The 19,249-nt window shown below is 45.8% G+C and overlaps 1 protein-coding gene across 2 annotated transcripts; it reads right to left on the minus strand.

Moving 5' to 3' along the window:
- Positions 1-1,698: 1,698 nt before the first annotated feature.
- Positions 1,699-16,983, minus strand: MXD4 (MAX dimerization protein 4). Of its 2 annotated transcripts, XM_034415917.3 has the most exons (6): positions 16,671-16,983; positions 16,497-16,584; positions 14,342-14,371; positions 11,734-11,848; positions 9,441-9,600; positions 1,699-5,112 (listed from the first exon to the last, which is right to left on the minus strand). In XM_034415917.3, the coding sequence occupies exons 1-6, from the start codon at positions 16,732-16,734 to the stop codon at positions 4,967-4,969; spliced, it is 603 nt and encodes a 200-aa protein (XP_034271808.1). In that variant the 5' UTR covers positions 16,735-16,983; the 3' UTR covers positions 1,699-4,966. The 2 variants fall into 2 exon arrangements, with proteins under 2 accessions (XP_034271808.1, XP_034271800.2); XM_034415909.3 differs by lacking the exons at positions 16,497-16,584; positions 16,671-16,983 and adding an exon at positions 15,571-16,471.
- Between the last annotated feature and the right edge of the window lie 2,266 nt (positions 16,984-19,249).

The following is a 19,249-nucleotide window of genomic DNA, read 5'->3' on the forward strand; positions in this document are numbered from 1 at the left end:
CACACAAGGAATTTGTGTCCGGTGGACCTGCAAAGCAACAGAGTAACGATAATCATAATAATATCAATAAAAGGGGAAAGTAAACAATAAGAAGTCTTCTAATGTTATAGTTTACCCTTAATCTTAAATATACTTTATTTGCTTCTCAAATTTTAATTCCCTGTATTCATTCTCTCTTATTTACAACTCTGTTCAGCTTTATTTAAGGAACCGTTACACATGGTATTGCTTTAACAAGTGTGGCTGTGAAGTTTTTATTCCCACATCCCCAATGTCAACTTGTGAGAAAATGCTATTCTAGGCATCGGGGATCAAATTATTCTCAAAAGGCACCTACTGCGCTGTATGAATTTACACATTGCTCTGAATTTTTTGTAATTTTAGATGTGACACGCCTCCTCTGCCTTTTTCTTTTTTTTCCTCTCCTTTTTAAATTTTGTACCTTAGTTCTTGTTTATCCTTTGATTAAAATCCTTAATAGAAATTAATTAAGAAGCCATTCTGCATGCCTTTGATCGTGGCCTAGACCCAATGAACAGGTGGCTAAGCTGTCCCACCTGACCCTGTTCATTTCCCTGGGAGCAGCCTCCAGACCGTGTCCTGCCCAGTCGGACTCTAGACTGGAGCTAATCCATCGGTCCGTCAGGATAGAGCTGCCATGGACCTCGGAGGCCTTCCAGTCCAACCCCCTGCTCAAGCAGGAGACCCAATTGAGCCATTCTGGACCAATGGCTGTCCAATCTCTTCTTAAAAGCCTCCCGTGATGGAGCAGCCACAACTTCTGAAGGCAACTTCTGTTCCACTGGTTGATTCTTCAAATAAAATTTGAACAAACTTTTAACAAAGTTGTTCATTGTTAATCAAAGTGACTTTATTCATCAGGCCACCCAACAGGTTCCAGGGTGCCCTCCCTACCCCGTAGAGACCGGCTCGCTCTGATCAGGGCCACCATCAGCAGATATGAGAAGGGTGGAGAAAGAGGTTTCGCTGCCCTTAAGGCCACCAGGTAATTGCTAAAGTGGGTAGCGGTCAGACTCATCTCTCTTCTGGCACTGCCGTCTCCTGAAGCCCCTCACTAAACCAAGGCTCAGCTTAGGATCGGCACACAGGGAGAGGCCACGTAGGAGCAGTGCCAGCCCTGGCCCAGCCAACCTCTCCCTGCAGACAGTAATCGGGCCCAACCATCCACCGGATCCTTCAGGGAAACTGCAAGCTCTCAGGAACCTCATTGGATCCCTCAATCCTTCCTGTGTTCAGTGGAGGGGAATCATCTGAGCAGGGCAATCAACCAATGTCTTCCACTGCCAGTTCTCAACTGCCCGAAACAAAATACAGATCCAGCAAAGATCCGGCAGCCAAATGCTTTTTATATCTTATACTCCGCCAGATGCTTTTGGCTCTTTTGCCTTGGTATCAAATTTCGTTTGCATTTTTTAAAGTAAGATTGATTTAACACTCGGCATCTTCCTTAAGTAAATGATCCAGCAGACAATTCTTAATCCATGCAACGAGCTTGAACGTAAGATGTTCTCCTTAACAATCCCCTTTGCGTGCAGACTTTAAGCCAGTGTCTGCTCTGTGGGGTGATGTATAAACATTAAAACCGGTGTGGGGTTTGCCAGCAGTGCCAGAGCCTTCAAGCATCAGCCATGGCAGCAGTGACTAAGCGGAAACAAGAAACTGCCAGGACTTTTCAGCTCAGAATATTGAATAACCTTTATTGAAAATATAAAAGATCTACAAAGCCACTGATACTCAGCATGGAAGAGTTCATTAAACTGTACACATGTTTTTTAAAAACATCAGAATAGCAGAAAGTCAATGATGTTTTTCAAAGTCTCTTTTCCATTCTCCCTTTTTTTTTTTTCCGGTAGGAAAGTTCTGTGCAAGAATTGCTTTTCATGAGACAAACGTTCTAAAAGCCATGAGTAAATTCATTATATTGTAAAAGGAAACTAACATTACTAGCCATTTCCCCCCATTAATGGTTATTGAAGCCTCTAGAAGAAAAAGCACTGATTTGGAAATTGGAACCAAAATAATCAAAAGAAATTAGTAATTAATGCTGCTGTATCGGCCACACACAATCCTTATATTGCTGTATACCCTTCCCCACAGGACTTCAGAAATATACAAAGTGTTTCAACATACTAAAAATGCTAAATAATAGCAAAGTAACGTAACAGATTTTATTAATCTGAAATGCAGCTGCCAGAAATAACCTTACGGCTCTCCTCACGGATAAAGGAGGGATGGCGACGAAAGGTCATTTAATCCACCATGTCCTTGAGGACCAATCCGAGGTCCTCAGAAGCAAACCAAGAGTCATGAGCTGCCAGAACTGAATTCCTAATTTTCTGATTTGTAGCACCAAAGGGAAAACAAGTATAACTGAACATAAAGAAACCAACAAAATGTGAAGTTGATCCATCCTAGCAGGCTATACTTTTGTTAAAGATTAAAAATCTTCAATGCTGAAAAGCACATAATTGTAGTTTTGGATTTGAGTAGCCAAAGGCACTGATTTGATCCTGCTGCCCCGGTTAAAGAGCAAGGCCCGCGCCAGAGTCCAGCGTCTCGGCCTGCCATGGCCCGTCTCCCTTGGGGGCTCCCCTGGGTGCCTCTGAAGGGGACCCGGTCATTCCAACCGCTAGGGCTGAACACGCATGCTCCAATTTCTGGAGCAGAACGCGGGGAGTTTCTCGCGGCCCAATTCTCAAAGAGGCACAAGTACTACATATTTCACTAAGGAAGGGGGGGAGGATTATGAGAATGGGGGTGGGTGGGTGCTTTTCCCAATTGTGGAAGGGTAAAATAAGCTCAGTATTTCATCTGGGCAAAATGACACCATCAAGAATTCTGACTTAGGCTTCTGAGGAAGGAAGGAAGGGAGGGAGGGAAGGAAGGAAATAGTTCACAAGGCACAATATGATAAACATGAAGAGTCCCTGAGACTCCAGTTGGGTTCAATATCTCCTTTCTCTACTTAAGTAGTTCAGAAGAATTAAGAAAATACAATACAGACTATTTTATAGGAAATATACCTATAGGAAATAAACCAGTTGGCTAGAGAGTATATAGCTTTTTATCACTTTTTTTTTAAAAAAAAAGACCTTTTTCAATGCAGATTGGTCCATTTTTAATTATCAGCAAGCCAGACTAATTTTACTTCACTAAGCTTAAACTGTTTTCAATTACAACTCTGCAATATTGCTACAAGTGGAGTAACTACATTCTAAAAAGCTTGATGAATGCTAAATGAATGAGGCAATCTTAAGAGCATTTTGTTATTCTGAAAACTGCCAGTGTAGCCTAGAAATCAGTGTCAATACTGAAATTTAAAGCTAAACTTTCCTTTCAGTTTATTGGCAACGAAACAACACAAGACTGAGCAAACAGGGCTGCTTCAATTATCCTAGCCGGGGTCAGGCTGAGATTCAAATTCCGCCAATAAAAATACTGAAATATTGAATGTATAATTTTACGACCGGTTGCTTAGCGACCTTTCGGTTACGATGATGGACCTACCTTGAGGCTACTTTAGGCCCAGACTTTCCAAAGGTGCCCCCCCCCTGCAGTCACATGACTGAATTTTGGGTGCTGGGCAACACCATGGCATTTGTGCGTTTGCAGCAGCCCATGGTCACATGACCTCTCTTTTAGGACAGCTTTGTCAAAAAGTTGCACTCTACTTCTTTTGTGACCATGGCGGCCGTCACAAAAAGGGTTGTAAAATTAGATTGGTCACATGGCAGTTGTAAGTCGAGGACTACCTGCAATCCAGTCCAAGAAACTAAGAGCTCCAACTAAGCTTTTCTTGATCCAGAAGTTTATTTCATAGTTAATGCCTGCAAGAGGAGACAAACCGGGACACCCCGGGGGGGGGGGGGGGAAGGAAGGGGGTCCTTGATCAAATGCAACAATGGATGTCACACCTGAGCCCGCCAAAGGTGCGCAGCTACTTGGCCTTTCTGACTCCTTTCTTGCACTGAAACTTCTCAGGATTTCCCTGAGTGTAGAAGAAAGTCCGAGTCGTGAACGGTTCTAAGAAGCTGTGCCTGAAAATCTGGAGAAGCAGGATGGGCGGCTGTTGCTAGAACAAATCCTGGAGACTTTCTGGTGCAGCCCTATTGCTAAGAGCCTCCAAGTGGAGGGGAGGCCCCGGGGGTTTCTGGGTATCGTAAGCCCATCCTGCCTGGCCTTCTGGCCTACCGAAGCCACTGAGAGGACGCTGCTAGAATAGCTGGAATGAGCTGCTACAAAGCAGGGAAAGCTGATGCGTCACTGCATGTAACCTGATTAACGGGGCCAGCTTCCCTACTTCTTCTTTTAAAGAACCACCACGCACACTTTTTAGTAAATCAACATCATATTCTCCCTGTCTCGAAACAACCAAAAGGAGCCTACCGCAGCAGTCTTTGCAAACTATTTTTTAAAAATGGGAATCTACTTTAAAAGCTTCATCTTTTCCTTTTCAAAGAATCCAAAGAAGCTGTGAGGGAGGCAATACCCACACAAAAGGGGATTTTTGCCCGTTTTGAATTAGTTACACCCGCCGAGGTCTGCATGGATAAGAGCCCAGTCATTTGCCAAGCCACATTTTTAAACGTTATACGAATTTGTTAGTTCCCTGCTGTGTCCCTTTGTATTTTAACATCTAGAACAATTTATCAAAATGGATCCAAGTAATTTATTCAAAAGCGGAACTTCTAAACTTCTGGGAGAGATCAACCAAGCCCCCCAATAAGTAACGGCTGATGTAGTGGGCACAGGAAGAAACTTTCACCCAACATTTTATCTAATCTGCAGGGGGAAATCCCAAACCCATGATTTCTACTGCGGTATTATCCATAGCCTGGGGAGCCCCGGGGGGGCAGAGGCCTCTTCCCTAGGGTCGCTTTCTGAAGGGTGGCAGGTTGACGGCCCCGGAGGGAAGGCTTCCGGGAGGAGACCCGGGCGGCAGAGACTACAGGAGCCGGGCGTTGCTGCGTCTGTGGGGCCGGGCGTAGCCGCTGTCGCTTGAGCTGCCTTGCAAGCTGTCTTCTGGGTCGCTGGCACTTCCGCTGCTGTCCATTTCGGCCGGGGTGAATTCCAGCCCTTCAATGTCCACCTCTGCGTGGGAAGAGAAGTTTCAGACTGTGTATCAACTGAACGCTTGATAAATATACAGCAAGCAGGACAGGTAGTCTCGACTTACGTTGTCAAGGGAGGCATTTGGGATGTGAATTTTGCCCCATTTTACAACCTTTCTTGCCTCAGTTATTAAGTGAATCACTGCAATTGATAAGTTAGTAACCTGGTTGTTAAGTGAATCTGGCTTTCACACTGACTTTGTCAGAAGGTTGCAAAAGGGGATCACGTGACCTTGGGACACGGCAACGGTCATAGATACGAACCAGTTGCCAGGGCTCTGAATTTTGATCACATGATCATGATGGGGATGCGGGAAAGGTCATAAGTGTGAAAAAAGTCCCTTTTTTCAGTGCCATTGTAAGTTTAAATGGTCACGAAGTGAACTGTTGTAAATCAAGGACTGCCTGTATTTAAGACATCATCTCAGAGCTGAATCTTCTCACCATTATCCAATGCCACCCCCCTCTCCCCCCCATTCCTGTATACTTCACTATCCCTATTTCTTTCTGTGTGGGTACCAAGGAGAAATAATTACATTGTGGAAACTTACGGCAGGACAAAGTTTGGCAGGTACCAGCAAATACTTTCTACAAAACCTCTACAAAGAGATGCAATTGGTGTGCAAGCTTGAACATCTTCCAAAATTATCCCCCTGGCCCCTTTCAATTCTAAGTTTTTGACAGTTGCAAGCAACCTCTTAGATATACCCCACTGAGTTCAGAGTTACCAAATGAACTAAATGAATTAAGGAACAATGCGATCATGCATCATTAGCTATTAGCTGAGGGAGAGGGGGGCAGTTCAAAAATGTGGAATGAATGAATGAGTTTTTCAAAATGTGTTAGTTCTGATGTAAATATTATTTATTGGAATTTTTATTGTTTATTGTCTATTCTGTCCAGCCATTTTGCATATTGAAGCCACCAAAGCCTATTAATACACAGTGACCATAAACTAAAATAAAGGATCTCAAAGTTATTTATCAAGATTCCTATTTATTTCAGATTTGTTTCCATTACACTTTGATTCGACACTGCTAGCGTTAACTCCTTCCATTACTTCTAGGAGAAAAAAGACACCACAAGTGGGAAACAAGGCTACTGCATCTACTGGGTTTTGGTTTCCCTCCCGACAAAATGCCCAGGAGAAACACACTGGCCATTACGAGGGATTTGCACTTGGTACAACCAGATGTCCTTGTAGGGGACTTCATAATTATTCATGACCAGCTTGCAAGTAACATCTTTGTGACCTTAAAAATCTGCAGCCAATGAGGAGTTGCAGTTAAAAAGTCCCAAATCAATCAGAATAGAGCTGGAAGGGAGCATGGAGGTCCCATATACCATTTCAGATAGGTTAATAAGAAAATAATGAGATTGGGGGCACACCACATCCCAATGTAATTGAAATATCCAAGTATCCAACTGCATTAGGAGACAATCCCAAAAGCCATTCATTTAGGCACGAGTTGGTCTTAGATTTGATTGGGCTAGTCCACCGAGTGGAAAATGTCACCACTGGGTGAGAAAGAGCCCCTCCGACTCACAGAACCCCCCACCCACCCCCACCCCGGTGGTTTGTGAACATTCCCATGTTTTAGCAAGGGGACTGAAAATGTGGCCATTTCTAGTTTATCTTTCAGTTCTTCCTATATTTTGCATTCTTTTTAAAAAATGTATTACTTGCTTCGAACATTCAAATTAACGCAGAGGAAGATGGGAATCTGGAGGATTTTTTATTTATGGGCCATGTATATCTTGTCCTTGAATCTCTCTGCTGGGCAGCCTGCAATAGTGACGGCATTTTTTGGTAGTAGCAGAATCTGTTCATTCTATCAATATACAGATTAGGACAAGGTGTCCTACTCTGGCAACTTTAAGACTTCAACCCCCAGAATTTCCCAGGCTGCAATGGCTGGCTAGGAAATTCTGGGAATTACAGAATATATTACAGATTAATTGGAAGGGACCTTGTAGGTCATCTAGTCCAACCCGCCACCCAAGCAGGAGACCCTACACCATTTCTGACAAGTTTGTACAAAAAGGTGTCCACTCGCAATAAATACATTTAAAAGGTAAAGTCCAGTATTCATTCTGAGCAATAATAGTAACAATGCAATAATCACCTCAGTAGGTCCTGGGATATTGTCCAACATTAACATTCTAATTGTTGCAGGATTATTAAGATGTTGTTTACAGCCTGAGCTGTAATTTGTTTTGCAAATATATATATATAGTCAGGTCCAGAAATATTTGGACATCGACACAATTCTAACATCTTTGGTCTATACACCACCACAATGGAGTTGGAATGAAACAAACACAATGTTCGTTAACTGCAGACTGTCAGCTTTAATTTGAGGGTATGTACATCCAACTCAGGTGAACGGTGTAGGACTTACAGCAGTTTGTATATGTGCCTCCCACTTGTTAAGGGACCAAAAGTAATGGGACAATTGGCTTCTCAGCTGTTCCATGGCCAGGTGTGTGATATTCCCTCATTACCCCAATTACAATGTGCAAATAAAAGGCCCAGAGTTCATTTCAAGTGTGCTATTTGCCTTTGGAATCTGTTGCTGTCAACTCTCAAGATGAGATCCAAAGAGCTGTCACTATCAGTGAAGCAAGCCATCATTAGGCTGAAGGAACAAAACAAATCCATCAGAGAGATAGCAAGAACATTAGGCGTGGCCAAAACAACTGTTTGAAACATTCTCAAAAAGAAGGAATGCACCGGTGAGCTCAGCAACACCAAAAGACCTGGGAGACCACGGAAAACAAGTGTGGTGGATGACCGAAGAATTCTTTCCCTGGTGAAGAAACAACAGTTGGCCAGATCAAGAACACTCTCCAGGAGGTAGGTGTATGTGTGTCAAAGTCAGCAATCAAGAGAAAACTTCACCAGAGTGAATACAGAGGGTTCACCACAAGATGTAAACCATTGGTGAGCCTCAAAAACAGGAAGGCCAGATTAGAGTTTGCCAGGCAACATCTAACAAAGCCTTCACAGTTCTGGAACAAGATCCTATGGACAGATGAGACCAAGATCAACTTGTAGTGATGGGAAGAGAAGAGTATGGAGAAGGAAAGGAATTGCTCATGATCCTAAGCATACCACCTCATCAGTGAAGCATGGTGGTGGTAGTGTCATGGCGTGGGCATGTATGGCTGCCAATGGAACTGGTTCTCTTGTATTTATTGATGTGACTGCTGACAAAAGCAGCAGGATGAATTCTGAAGGGTTTCAGGCAATATTATCTGCTCACATTCAGCCAAATGCTGCAGAACTCATTGGACGGCGCGTCACAGTGCAGATGGACAATGACCCAAAGCATACTGCAAAAGCAACCAAAGAGTTTTTGAAGGGACAGAAGTGGAATGTTATGCAATGGCCAAGTCAATCACTTGACCTGCATCCCATTGAGCATGCATTTCACTTGCTGAAGACAAAACTGAAGGGAAAATGCCCCAAGAACAAGCAGGAACTGAAGACAGTTGCAGTAGAGGCCTGGCAGAGCATCACCAGGGATGAAACCCAGCGTCTGGTGATGTCTATGCGTTCCAGACTTCAGGCTGTGATTGACTGCAAAGGATTTGCAACCAAGTATTAAGAAGGGAAAGTTTGATTTATGATTATTATTCTCCCCCATTACTTTTGGTCCCTTAACAAATGGGAGGCACATATACAAACTGCTGTAAGTCCTACACCGTTCACCTGAGTTGGATGTACATACCCTCAAATTAAAGCTGACAGTCTGCAGTTAACGAACATTGTGTTTGTTTCATTCCAACTCCATTGTGGTGGTGTATAGAGCCAAAGATGTTAGAATTGTGTCGATGTCCCAATATTTCTGGACCTGACTGTGTGTATATATATATATGCAAAAAATTAAAATCTCGGGTGTTTTCCTGCGTCATTATAAATAAGTTGGTTAAAATATTTAAAATCCTGGTTAAAATCCCAGCTTAAAATCTTCTAAAAATCCTTACAGAGCACTCTGCAAATATTTTAACCAACTTATTTATAATGACGCGGGAAAACACCCAAGATTTTAATTTTTTGCATATGCACACCCGCGAAAACTTGACACACACACACACACATGACATTAATGCTTCATTCTTCTCTGCTCCAACCACTTTTCTCTCTAACTGCTTATTAAATTTGTTTTCCGGCCCATCACAAATTGTTCCTGAAATTTTCTTTTTCAAAAGGAAGTTCGATAGCTTTTAATGGCTCCGTCCCTATCTGTGCATTGCAAGGGTGGGGGGATTTGGAGATGAGACTGCAAAATTTGAACCGCCTACCTTGCTCCGAATCCGTTGATATCGTTGATCCAAGGCTGTCTGTGCGGACTCGTTCCAGGCCCTGCATGGACAGCTGCTCCAACCTGCGCTTCAGGTACCGATGTTCTCGCTGCAATTGTTCTTTGATGTTCAGAGCTTTCCGGTCCTGTTCTTCCAATTTCTACAGAGCCAAAATAATGAAACCAGTGGTGAAATCCAAATTTTTTTACTACCGGTTCTGTGGGTGTAGCTTGGTGGGCGTGGCAGGGAAAGGATACTGCAAAATCCCCATTCCCACCCTACTCCAGGGGAAGGATGCTGCAAAATTGCTTAGCGCATTGTAAGCCGCCCTGAGTCTCCGGAGAAGGGCGGCATATAAATCAAAATTCAAAAAAAAAAAAAAAAAAAATCTCCATTCCCACCCCACTCTGGGTCCAGCCAGAGGTGGTATTTGCCAGTTCTCTGAACTGCTCAAAATTTCCACCACCAGTTCTCCAGAACCTGTCAGAACCTACTGGATTTTACCTATGAATGAAACCAAGAAAATAATCTTCTGCTCGCGTTTGATTAGTTCCTGGACTGCAGACAAGGGATCCTGAAAGGGACTGCAATGTCCAGACTACGACCATCCCACCTTAGTGACATGGCAGCTACATTCTTTCTTGCAAAGGGTGGTAGGCAAGGAAGCTGAAGACTTTTCCCAGCAGCCCCAATCAGGAAGGGGGGGGGCCGCCGCGTGGGACGGACAAAGGGAAGAAGGGGGAGATTCTGAGTATTTGCTCCATTTTTTACAGAAATGATCCCAATCCCTGCTGCTACTAACAATGGGGAAAATAATCCCGATTAACCTTGTTCCCCCATAAAGGCTCCCTTTCCTCAACAATGATACTTGGTTGGGTTCATGCGCACATGAAGTTGTAGGACACTAGAAAAATCTGTCAAACAGAAGGACTCAGATGATATGGTACCAAGTTGAAAAACAATTGACTTGATGGTTCTCCAAGAGGTAGTCACAAAGAAAGGAAAAGCGTTTAGTTGAATACAAAGTGGGTGTTACAAACAACTTGTTGTGTGTCAGTGGAGATTGTAAATCAGAACAGCCCTTTTTCTATTAGCTAAAATGGATGTTTCATCATGGCAAAGGGCATCCAAGGCTCCCACAGCCTCTGCTGCCAAGTCCACAAAAATCCATTTGCGCTGGAGAAGAACCGGGAGAAAATTGAGCCCTTAATCCCCTCTCTCTTTTGGCCACCTTTGCCTCACCTCCATCCAGGGGTGAAATGCTACCGGTTCAGCTGAAAGGTAAGTAGATTTCACCCCTGCCTCCATCCCTACTAAGGTAAACATAACTTTGGACTCCAGGGAGCCTCCGACTCTTCCTGCCAATTCTTCTCTCTGGGAATCTCAGGCCCACCTGTAGCTGTTCTGCACTCACGGTCTTGTTTCATGTAATTCAAACAAGGACAAGTAAATCACGGGTTGAGTTCACCTCTAGCTGTAAATCAAGGGTTTTTAGAACCACTTGAAATAAGCCACCATGGTCTGGCTGACATGTTATGTTAAGCGGAAAAAAAAGAAAAAGAAAAAAAAGGTACGTGTGCTTTTGTTTCTTAGATATCAAAGCCATTATCTAGAAATCTCGCTGTTTAAATGTGTGCTTGTGCCTATGGAAAGCAAAAACGTTTTAAAATGTGACTTCTTCACATTTTATATATATTCCAAGTTGTGGGCACACACTACACCAATAGATAGCCCGTAGGTGGCAAAGCACAAGATGCTCTACAAAGCTTCTCTTGCGAGGTTCGTTTGGAGCCCAACAGTAAAAGCATCAGCTTCTGTGACCGCAGAGCAACACTCTGCTTGTTTTTTAAGGGTATGGACAGTTGTCGCATAAAGTCTCCAGAGAATTTTGGGGAACTGGGAAGTTAAATAACTCCAGGACATTATTTATAAAGGAGATCATGTGATTTCTGAGTTTTTTCAGCAACATTTTTTGAAGCTGGAAAAAAATATAATTTCAGCCAAAGTCTGAAATGACCAGAAGAAATGAAGGAGACCAGCAATCAAGGTTGGAATTTACCTTTGTATCTACTACTGTAAGGCCACATTCAGCATTTATCCTGAACACAAAAAGGATATGGAGAGGTAATAAATAAAATTTATTAAATAAATAAAAGTCATATTACATCGTGATTTTAGGGGCCCTGAGTAGTGGATCGTTAAGGTGACCGAGTCCCTCTCGGAGGCCACCAAGCAGAATTTTCACAGTGATTTAGGCTAAGGCTACAAGAAAGTAAACTTCTTTCTGGTTTACCTTAATATGCATCTTGGCTCTTTTCAGCAGGCTGAGGGTGGTGTGCCTGGTGCTCTCAGCTCCTAAAGGGACCAGCTGCTTTAACTCCTCTAAATAGAGTCGCAGCTTCGCTCGCCTGAAATGAACAAAAATGAGAGATCTGCTTTAGTCTCATTAGCATTCAAAATCTGCCCTACTTTTGACACAATATTAATTGCAAATAAATAAAACATATTTCACTAGCATTTATGCCTTACAGCTACTACCTACAAGAGATCCCCTCTGATATTTCAGGTAACGTGTAAACAAACCTACATGTTCAATTTACCAAATACGTTAAAACCGCAAGCGCAGAATAAGATCCACAAAACACCGTGTATCAATCCACGCAAACTGCATTACTAGTATGCTATCAGGATATGGTTTGTCTGTCCCTGGCTATGAAGTGAGGGTGGAACCCAATTATTTTGATAACCAGAAGTATGCACCTCTGGAAAAGATGGCTGCCTCCTTTATCTTCCCTCTGGTGTTTCTTCCCAATTCAAGACCAAGGGCCGGGAGCCATGCAGTGCTGGGCTTCAGACTTGGTTCCCGTCCAAAGGCTCCTGGATGCAGCTGTCTATTTTCCCAGGACTGGGTGGCTACCATGCATCCCTGGAAAATGCTACTGCTGTTGCAGTTGCTGCATTGAAAGTTTCAAGCCCATGTTACAATTCACCCCTCGCCTGCTCCAGAGCACCACGCTCTGGAATGCAATTCCCAGGGATGCAGTCCTGCCTCAAGGAAATGGGAGTTGGGGACGGGCCTTCTCTTCCCTTTCTTTTCAACATTTACAACATGGAGATTTACACTGAGCAGCAGATACATGGGGTCTGTGGTCTGCTTCACCAGGTGATCCCCAAAGACAAATTTTTAAATGTGGGACCGGAAGTGAAATTAATACTTTCAAATTTGTAATATACATTTCTCAATAGCATCCTCAGTTAATTATGCCTTCTAATCAAGAGTAAGTGATGAAATTTGTAACTGCTAATCTGCCTAAAGGCAAGGATTGCTTCATTCTTTTCCCTCAAGCATCTTCTAAGAAGAAAAAGAGGTTTTTAAAATGTCTCACTGTGTGGGCAAAAAGCAGTCACTACTTGGAAACGGAGCCAAGCAAGGGGTGTTTGGAAAACAGAGTTTAATCCACGCTCTCAGCCTGTGAAAACTGACATTCTGCAGTATCTTCTTTAGTCATTTTATTTCATAAACTTACATGGCCACCCACTTGCCAAATGAGGCTGGGCAGCTAACAAGCACTACAAATCTTCCCAAACAAGGAAAATGACAAAATAAAAAAAATATAATAAACTTTAATACAGGACCCAATTTGGGTCAGCCACTGGCATCAGAGGTTTAGTCTTCCGAGCTTTTGGACTCATGCTGGAGTCCATCCTCAGGGAACTGAGCGTGGGCTTAGGGCTATTCTGTGTGTGGTATTTATATGTGGCGCCTAGTTGTGTGTGTGACTTTTTAGAGGTTGACTGGGGTGTGTTGATGGCTGGTCGTGCCGTTGGCCCTTGCCTCCTAAGTACTTGATAAACTGATGGTAAATCAGCAGTCCTGAATTTTAATAGAGTTTAGCATACATTCGTTATTAAAAGTTAACGTCTTTTTGTTGCGTGTCCCGAGAGCTAAACCTACATCTTATTCAGCTTATTATTTTGCCAAAATAAGTTTTTCTTTTTTAATGAATTCTCCGTCTTTAGCAGCAGCTAGCCAAAATTTCAGCTTTTTATTGATCTTTTATCTATGTGAAAACTATATTCATCCGATGCAATCAGCAAAAGATGGTAAGAAAGACATGAATAAGCGGCAACCTAAAAAGACCCTCATGTGGAACCCTAACCCTTGTTGTGGATTAGGGCGTGCAGGTTCTTCAAGGGAGGCTTTGTGCAGAAAAGGCATCCATCTTCTTCCAGATTTACAAGGCTGCTGTCTCTACACACTCAGGTGCAAAGGCAACAAAAAGCGTTTTGCAAAGCAGCCATGAAAAAGCCCCCCAAAATAAATGCCATATTCATTCGTAGAAAGCATTTCTTACGTCCACCTCTGTTTTCCAAAACTCTGACCCTATTCTATTCTTTCAAGGAGTCGTACTACTGTTAAAACTTAGCAGACTTTCTAGGGATGGGAAGTTGCTTTCATTTTTCTCTTCTAGCTTAATGGTGTGCTTAATTCTTTTAAATTGCTTAAATTCATTTAAGCCTATTTCTAGAAGAGTCACGTGTCCATAAGCAGTTACAATTCCTTAAAATGAAATCAGAATTTATTAAACGTAATTTTATTTGGATTCAAAATATAAATCACTCAGTTTTAATATCTGTTTTAAAACGAATTCCTAAAAGCTTCCTAATTTGCTGCAAACTGATGAAATATGTGCGTATAAAATTACCCCCATAAAAATAGTATGTATAAATATGCAAATGAGTAAAACTTGCATAAATTTAACTCATTGATTTTCAATAATTAAAAAGCTGCATTCATTTATTCTATCAATATGCAAATGAGTAATTATCCATCAATACCACATTTGAATCGCCATCTCTGTATATTAATACCTCTATCAATTCAGTTAAGTATTACTTACCTATGTTTTTCTAATTCATTATGTGAGGATCTATTAAAAATAGAAAATATGATATTTTAAGAATATTATGTATTAACTCAAATAGAAACATTTGTTTTAAAAGTTCCTAATAGGGACTATTTTTAAAGAATTTAGGCACCTCTCAGTACACAAAGACCACCATTTCTTTGTTTCCCTCAGGTTTAACACAGTTTTAAAATCAACCCTGAATCAGATTAAATTTCTGTAATATCTCAAACTGAAATTTGGTTGTTGAAACGTAATCGAAAACTCAGTCACAGGACTAACTGAATGTTAAATGAACTTGGACCATGGCAGAAAACAATTGCCATAATAGCTATCTTTTTCCTTCTGCTAAAGAACTTAAGCTAAATGTAGAAGCATCTTCAACAAACAGCAAACCTTATAGGACACTCCTACCCTATCCCAGGGAAGGAAGCCATCTCATGTGCCCTTCAGAATAAACTGATGTTACCTCATCCTTACCTTTGGGAATCTACGTGACAAAAAATATTCCCAGGAATAAAAGTGTAATTACCACTGGGCCAGCAGTATTACAGCATGTGCACTGCAAAAATACCACAGACGTTCAACCCTGGTAGAGTGCAGTCAAGGTACCACTCGGCAGGGAATAGCCATGATTTCATAGGCCAGCACCAAATAACAGATGGAGCCGAAGGCAAAAATGCCACTGTACGCTAAAGGCTGGTGGCTTAATCACATGACCAGAAAGGGAAAAAAAGCTTATATTTCTTAGGTTGCAATTGTACCTGATATGCAAGGCTAACAGTGGACTCAATTTAGTATGCCCAGGGGATTGCCGTACCCGTATGCATTGTGGAATACTGTACTCTGCCGACTATGCATCTCATGCGGGAGGTAACTGCAACTATTCTCCACAGAACTCGCACAGCAGCTGTAGATAAAACTCTGGTTTCACACCCTATACGATACCTGGTTTTAACATGCCACGTTTTATTCAGTGCAGTTAAGCAACCTATCACTATTTTCAGAACGGAGATGGAGAACTGAGTCAGGGATCACTGCGTCCTCATCCTTGAAATCTCCAGTTCTACTTTAGGGCATGCCTACATTCAATCGAGGGCAGTCCTAACAAGGAACCCAGGAGTGGAGCAGGCCAGCCCTGGACCAGCTGGGCTGGGCCACAATCCTATGACAAGAGGGTCCCCAACAGCGAGACAGGGAGCCCCCCCGGCTGTAGTTCCCACCGTGGTGCCTTGTCCTGAGCTGGCCCAGCATTGCAACAGAGGCATCGGCTTCTCCCGGTCAGTTTTGAAGGTGGTTTTTCCTCCTTCCACCGAAGGTCCTCGAGGCTGGCTCTGCTTCCTGCCTCTTTACGCCTCGGAACCCAGACCTGCGAAAGTAGACTTTCCCCGGGTTTGTTGTTCCGTTGGCCATTAATGAGGGTGGCCACTGCAGCAAAAGCTTCGTTTTGCAACATTTCTCCTTTTAGGGTCATTGTTTTTTTTTCCTGCAAGGATCTGCTTGGATCCCACAAGACCTCACCGGCTCTGGGCTTTGTCCCCGGAGTCCTGGACGGCCTCCTGACAGGCTCCTGTCACAACCTCCCCACCCACCCCGGAAGCCTCCTTCCTTTGGCCGAGCAGGAGGAGAGGGGCCTGGGGGCTTCAGGGGCCAAAGCCAACCCTGGGCAGCCAGAGGAGGGGGCGCGGAGGCGATGGCAGCTGGGCCGCCTCGGAGGGGGGCTGGGGGTGGGGCCCAGGGAAAGCCTTCTTGCCCTCCTCCTCCTCCTCCTTCCCTTTTCCGTGCCGGCCGGAGGGAAGGCCAGGGAGGCTACGGGGGGCAGCACCCCCTTCGTTCCTTCAGGCACCGGTCTGGGGCCGGGAGGGAGAAGCCGAGGGCGGAAGGAGAGACACACACGCAGCCCCCTCCCCCCACTCGCCCAGAGGAGCCCCTTCCTCCCGCGGGGCATCCTGGGAGTTGAAGTCCGCTGCCCTCGAGGGCCCCCCCCACCCTCGCTTCCTCCGCCCCGGAGGCCCCCGGAGCAGCCGCCCCCCCCTGGAGTTCCCGGGAAGGCCCTGGGCCGGGCGACGTGGCGGAGGCGGCGCCGGGAGGGGAAGATGGCGGCGGCGGCGGCCCCCCTCCCCCAGCCCCCCCCCCCAGGGCCACTCACCGGCTGCCGGGGGCCTTCCTGGCGGCGCTCCTCCTCCGGGCACAGGCGCGCTCGAAGGGCAGCGCGGAGGCGTAGCCGTGCTCGGCCTCTGCGGGGAGAAAGCGCCGCGTCAGAGAGGCCCGGAGCCCGCCCGCTCGCCCGCCCGCTCTCCCCGCCGTGCCCCCCGAGGCGCACCCCGCTCCCGCCGCTCCAGGTACTCGGCGGCCTCGAGCAGCATCAGCAGCGAGTTCCACTCCATCGCCTCAGCCGCCGCCTGCTCGGGCTCGGGCCGCGGGCGCGCCGCCTCCCGCCCCGGTTGGCAGGTCGCTCGCTCGACGGGCAGCCGCGCCCGCCAGTCGCCCGAGGCGGAGCCGCCGCGCGGCCAATCGCGACCGGGACGGGGACGCCGGGCCCGCCCTCGGAGGCGGACGCGCGTGGACGGCCCGGGCGTCGCGGCCGCTGATAGGCCGGCCGCTATAGCAACAACCCCGAAGCCGAAGCTTAGCAACAGCACGTGGTGGCCCGGCCCCTCGCTCGCTGACTGGCCCGGCTCGCGTATGCAAAGCAGGGCGCCTCGCGGGATTGGGCGCCGGGAGGGGCTATGCAAATGAGAGTCGGAACGGCGGCGGCCGCCGTGGCCTCGATGACGTCACGAAACCTGGGAGAAAATGCGCGCGTCGTGTGAACGCGCGTTACGGGCGACGGGGAAGCTCTTTCCTCCTGGGGAGTTGCGGGGAAGCGCTCCTCCCGGAAATGGAAGGCTTTGCTGCCACCGAACCCCGCAGCTGCAGCCTGAACCTTGACCCCCGTTCAGCAATTCTGCCTTTATTCGGGCAACCCCCCCCTCCCCCCGCCATTATCACGAGCTGCTTTGTGCAGAAGGAGCAAAAAAGGTTACTTGTGGTGCTTTGGAGTCCTGAAAAGGCAGGACGGCGTTGTTGTTAATACTGTGATAGTTGCAAGAGAGTCTCATTGGTAAGGAAGATGAGGAGATCCAAGCCTTCCGTCGTGCAACTGCACCGCTGCTTTGCTAGCCGGACTTCGTAGAAAGACCGGGGCACCTCCACGCCTTGCAACTGTCCTAATAAATGAACCGCCCTGGGGGTTTTGCCAATATTTCCACTCCCCCCCCACTTGCAAACACCACTACAGGGAAAAGGCAGGTAGCCTGAAGGGAGGGTTGCTTGAAGCCCAGGACCGGTGTGCCCATAAAATGGCCTGGAACACGAAGGTGAGGCTTATGCAGGTTGGAATCTGTGCCCGGAATGGAGTGGAAATGCTCTTGGCGGGTCTTGAGAATTGGACACACAACTGAGCAAAACCAGCCCAGTCCTTGCTGCTGGCTGAGCTTGGCTGCTTTCTTGCAGCCCGTTTCAGGACCCAGCTAGGCTGGCAAACTCAGAAGACCAGACAGACCCAGCTGCATTTCTGGAAAGTTCTGAGCAGGTGAGAGAATCATGGAAACCGTCTCCAGATCAACTTCTCCCTGTTGCAACTGAGCCCGAGTCTCTCTCTCGGGCTCCCCTCTTCCGAAAGGGCCCCCTTCCCTCCCTCCCTCCCTCCAATTGCTGCCTCCTTCAACCACCCAGGATGGGTCCTTCTGGCACTTGGGACCTGCCTTTTCTTTAGCCAGAAACAAGGACAAAGAGGAGGAGGAGGAGGAGGGTTTGGTTGGATGGTCGTGCCATCTAGCAGCCCGCTCTTTAATCAGCAGGACACGGGATCCTTTCCTCAAATCCTTTGCTGAGGTTAAGGTATCCGATGGCAACCGTGTTTCTGTGATCAACCAAGGAAATCACTCCAAATGATGAAAGATCGATGTGGCAAGATTTGTCCTTGACTGATCCATGCTGGGAACATCTAGGAACCGTATTGCTGCAGATTGACCGCTTTATGATCTGCTCCAGAATCTTCAAAGTTAGTTTTTAAAACTGATTTGTATGTTAGTTTGAGGGATCTTCCTTTTCCTTTTTTTCTTTTTGCAAACAGATGTCCTCCCCCGCTCACCTTCTGTCTCTTGGCACTTGCCAGTTCTGCAGGATTGTCAGTGACTAAGCATTAGGTCGGCCGAATCAGAGCAGCAGCAGGATCCTTCGGCATCCTAGGATGCAACTCACTTAATTCGGAGAGAGATTCCCCAAGCATCTTTCTCTCGGCCTCCTCCTTCATTCTGGCCCCTTCGTCCTGCTTTTTGCCATCACCTGGGGGAACACATGAGGGCTTGTTAGAGAAGATGGAAGCAGAGGAAAACTGTGGAAGCGCTGTCTCTGCCTTGAGAGCCCTTTGCATGATTGCCTTCTCTATCGAGCGGTTGGTAGACTTAACTCTCTTCCTTCTGAACTTCTCCAGGCACTCTGTGAGTGACGTTCCTGGCATCCTTTGCTTCCTGTCCTCAATTCATTCTGAGTTTTTATTTCCTGTCACCAGATCTGCAGTTCTTGGCTGTCTGCATGCGTCCTTGGTGACCTGGCCCTTGTACCCTTTTCTATTATTTTGCTCGCCTGGAGACACCTGGGCTAGGTGAAAAGCACAGAGTCAAGGACCACGGATCCTCCTGTGTCTTCCTGTATCCCCTGACAAAGTTTATCCCTAAGACAACTGGGAATTTCCCCGGAAAGACCCTGCGTGCAAACTTCCCAAGGTCATTTTAGATTTCTGAATGGGTGTTTTTAATGAACAGAACTGCCTGTAGCTTTTTCTGGTTGTCTTCCTCCTCCTCTTCCTCCTCCTCCTCTATTCCTTCTGTACCTTTGGAACCAACAGTATCCTTCAAC

This window comes from Pantherophis guttatus, chromosome 5 (genome assembly GCF_059756535.1).
Source record: "Pantherophis guttatus breed Tessera chromosome 5, ASM5975653v1, whole genome shotgun sequence".
Classification (NCBI taxonomy): Eukaryota; Metazoa; Chordata; class Lepidosauria; order Squamata; family Colubridae; genus Pantherophis; species Pantherophis guttatus.

Coding starts and splice junctions, on each gene's coding strand:
- MXD4 (XM_034415909.3), bottom strand. CDS start 15,821: ATGACCCTAAAAGGAGAAATGTTGCAAAACGAAGCTTTTGCTGCAGTG. Junction 14,372..15,570: donor GCTCAGGACAAGGCACCACG/GTGGGAACTACA, acceptor TATTTTTAATAG/ATCCTCACATAATGAATTAG. Junction 5,113..9,440: donor ATCAACGGATTCGGAGCAAG/GTAGGCGGTTCA, acceptor CTTCCCACGCAG/AGGTGGACATTGAAGGGCTG.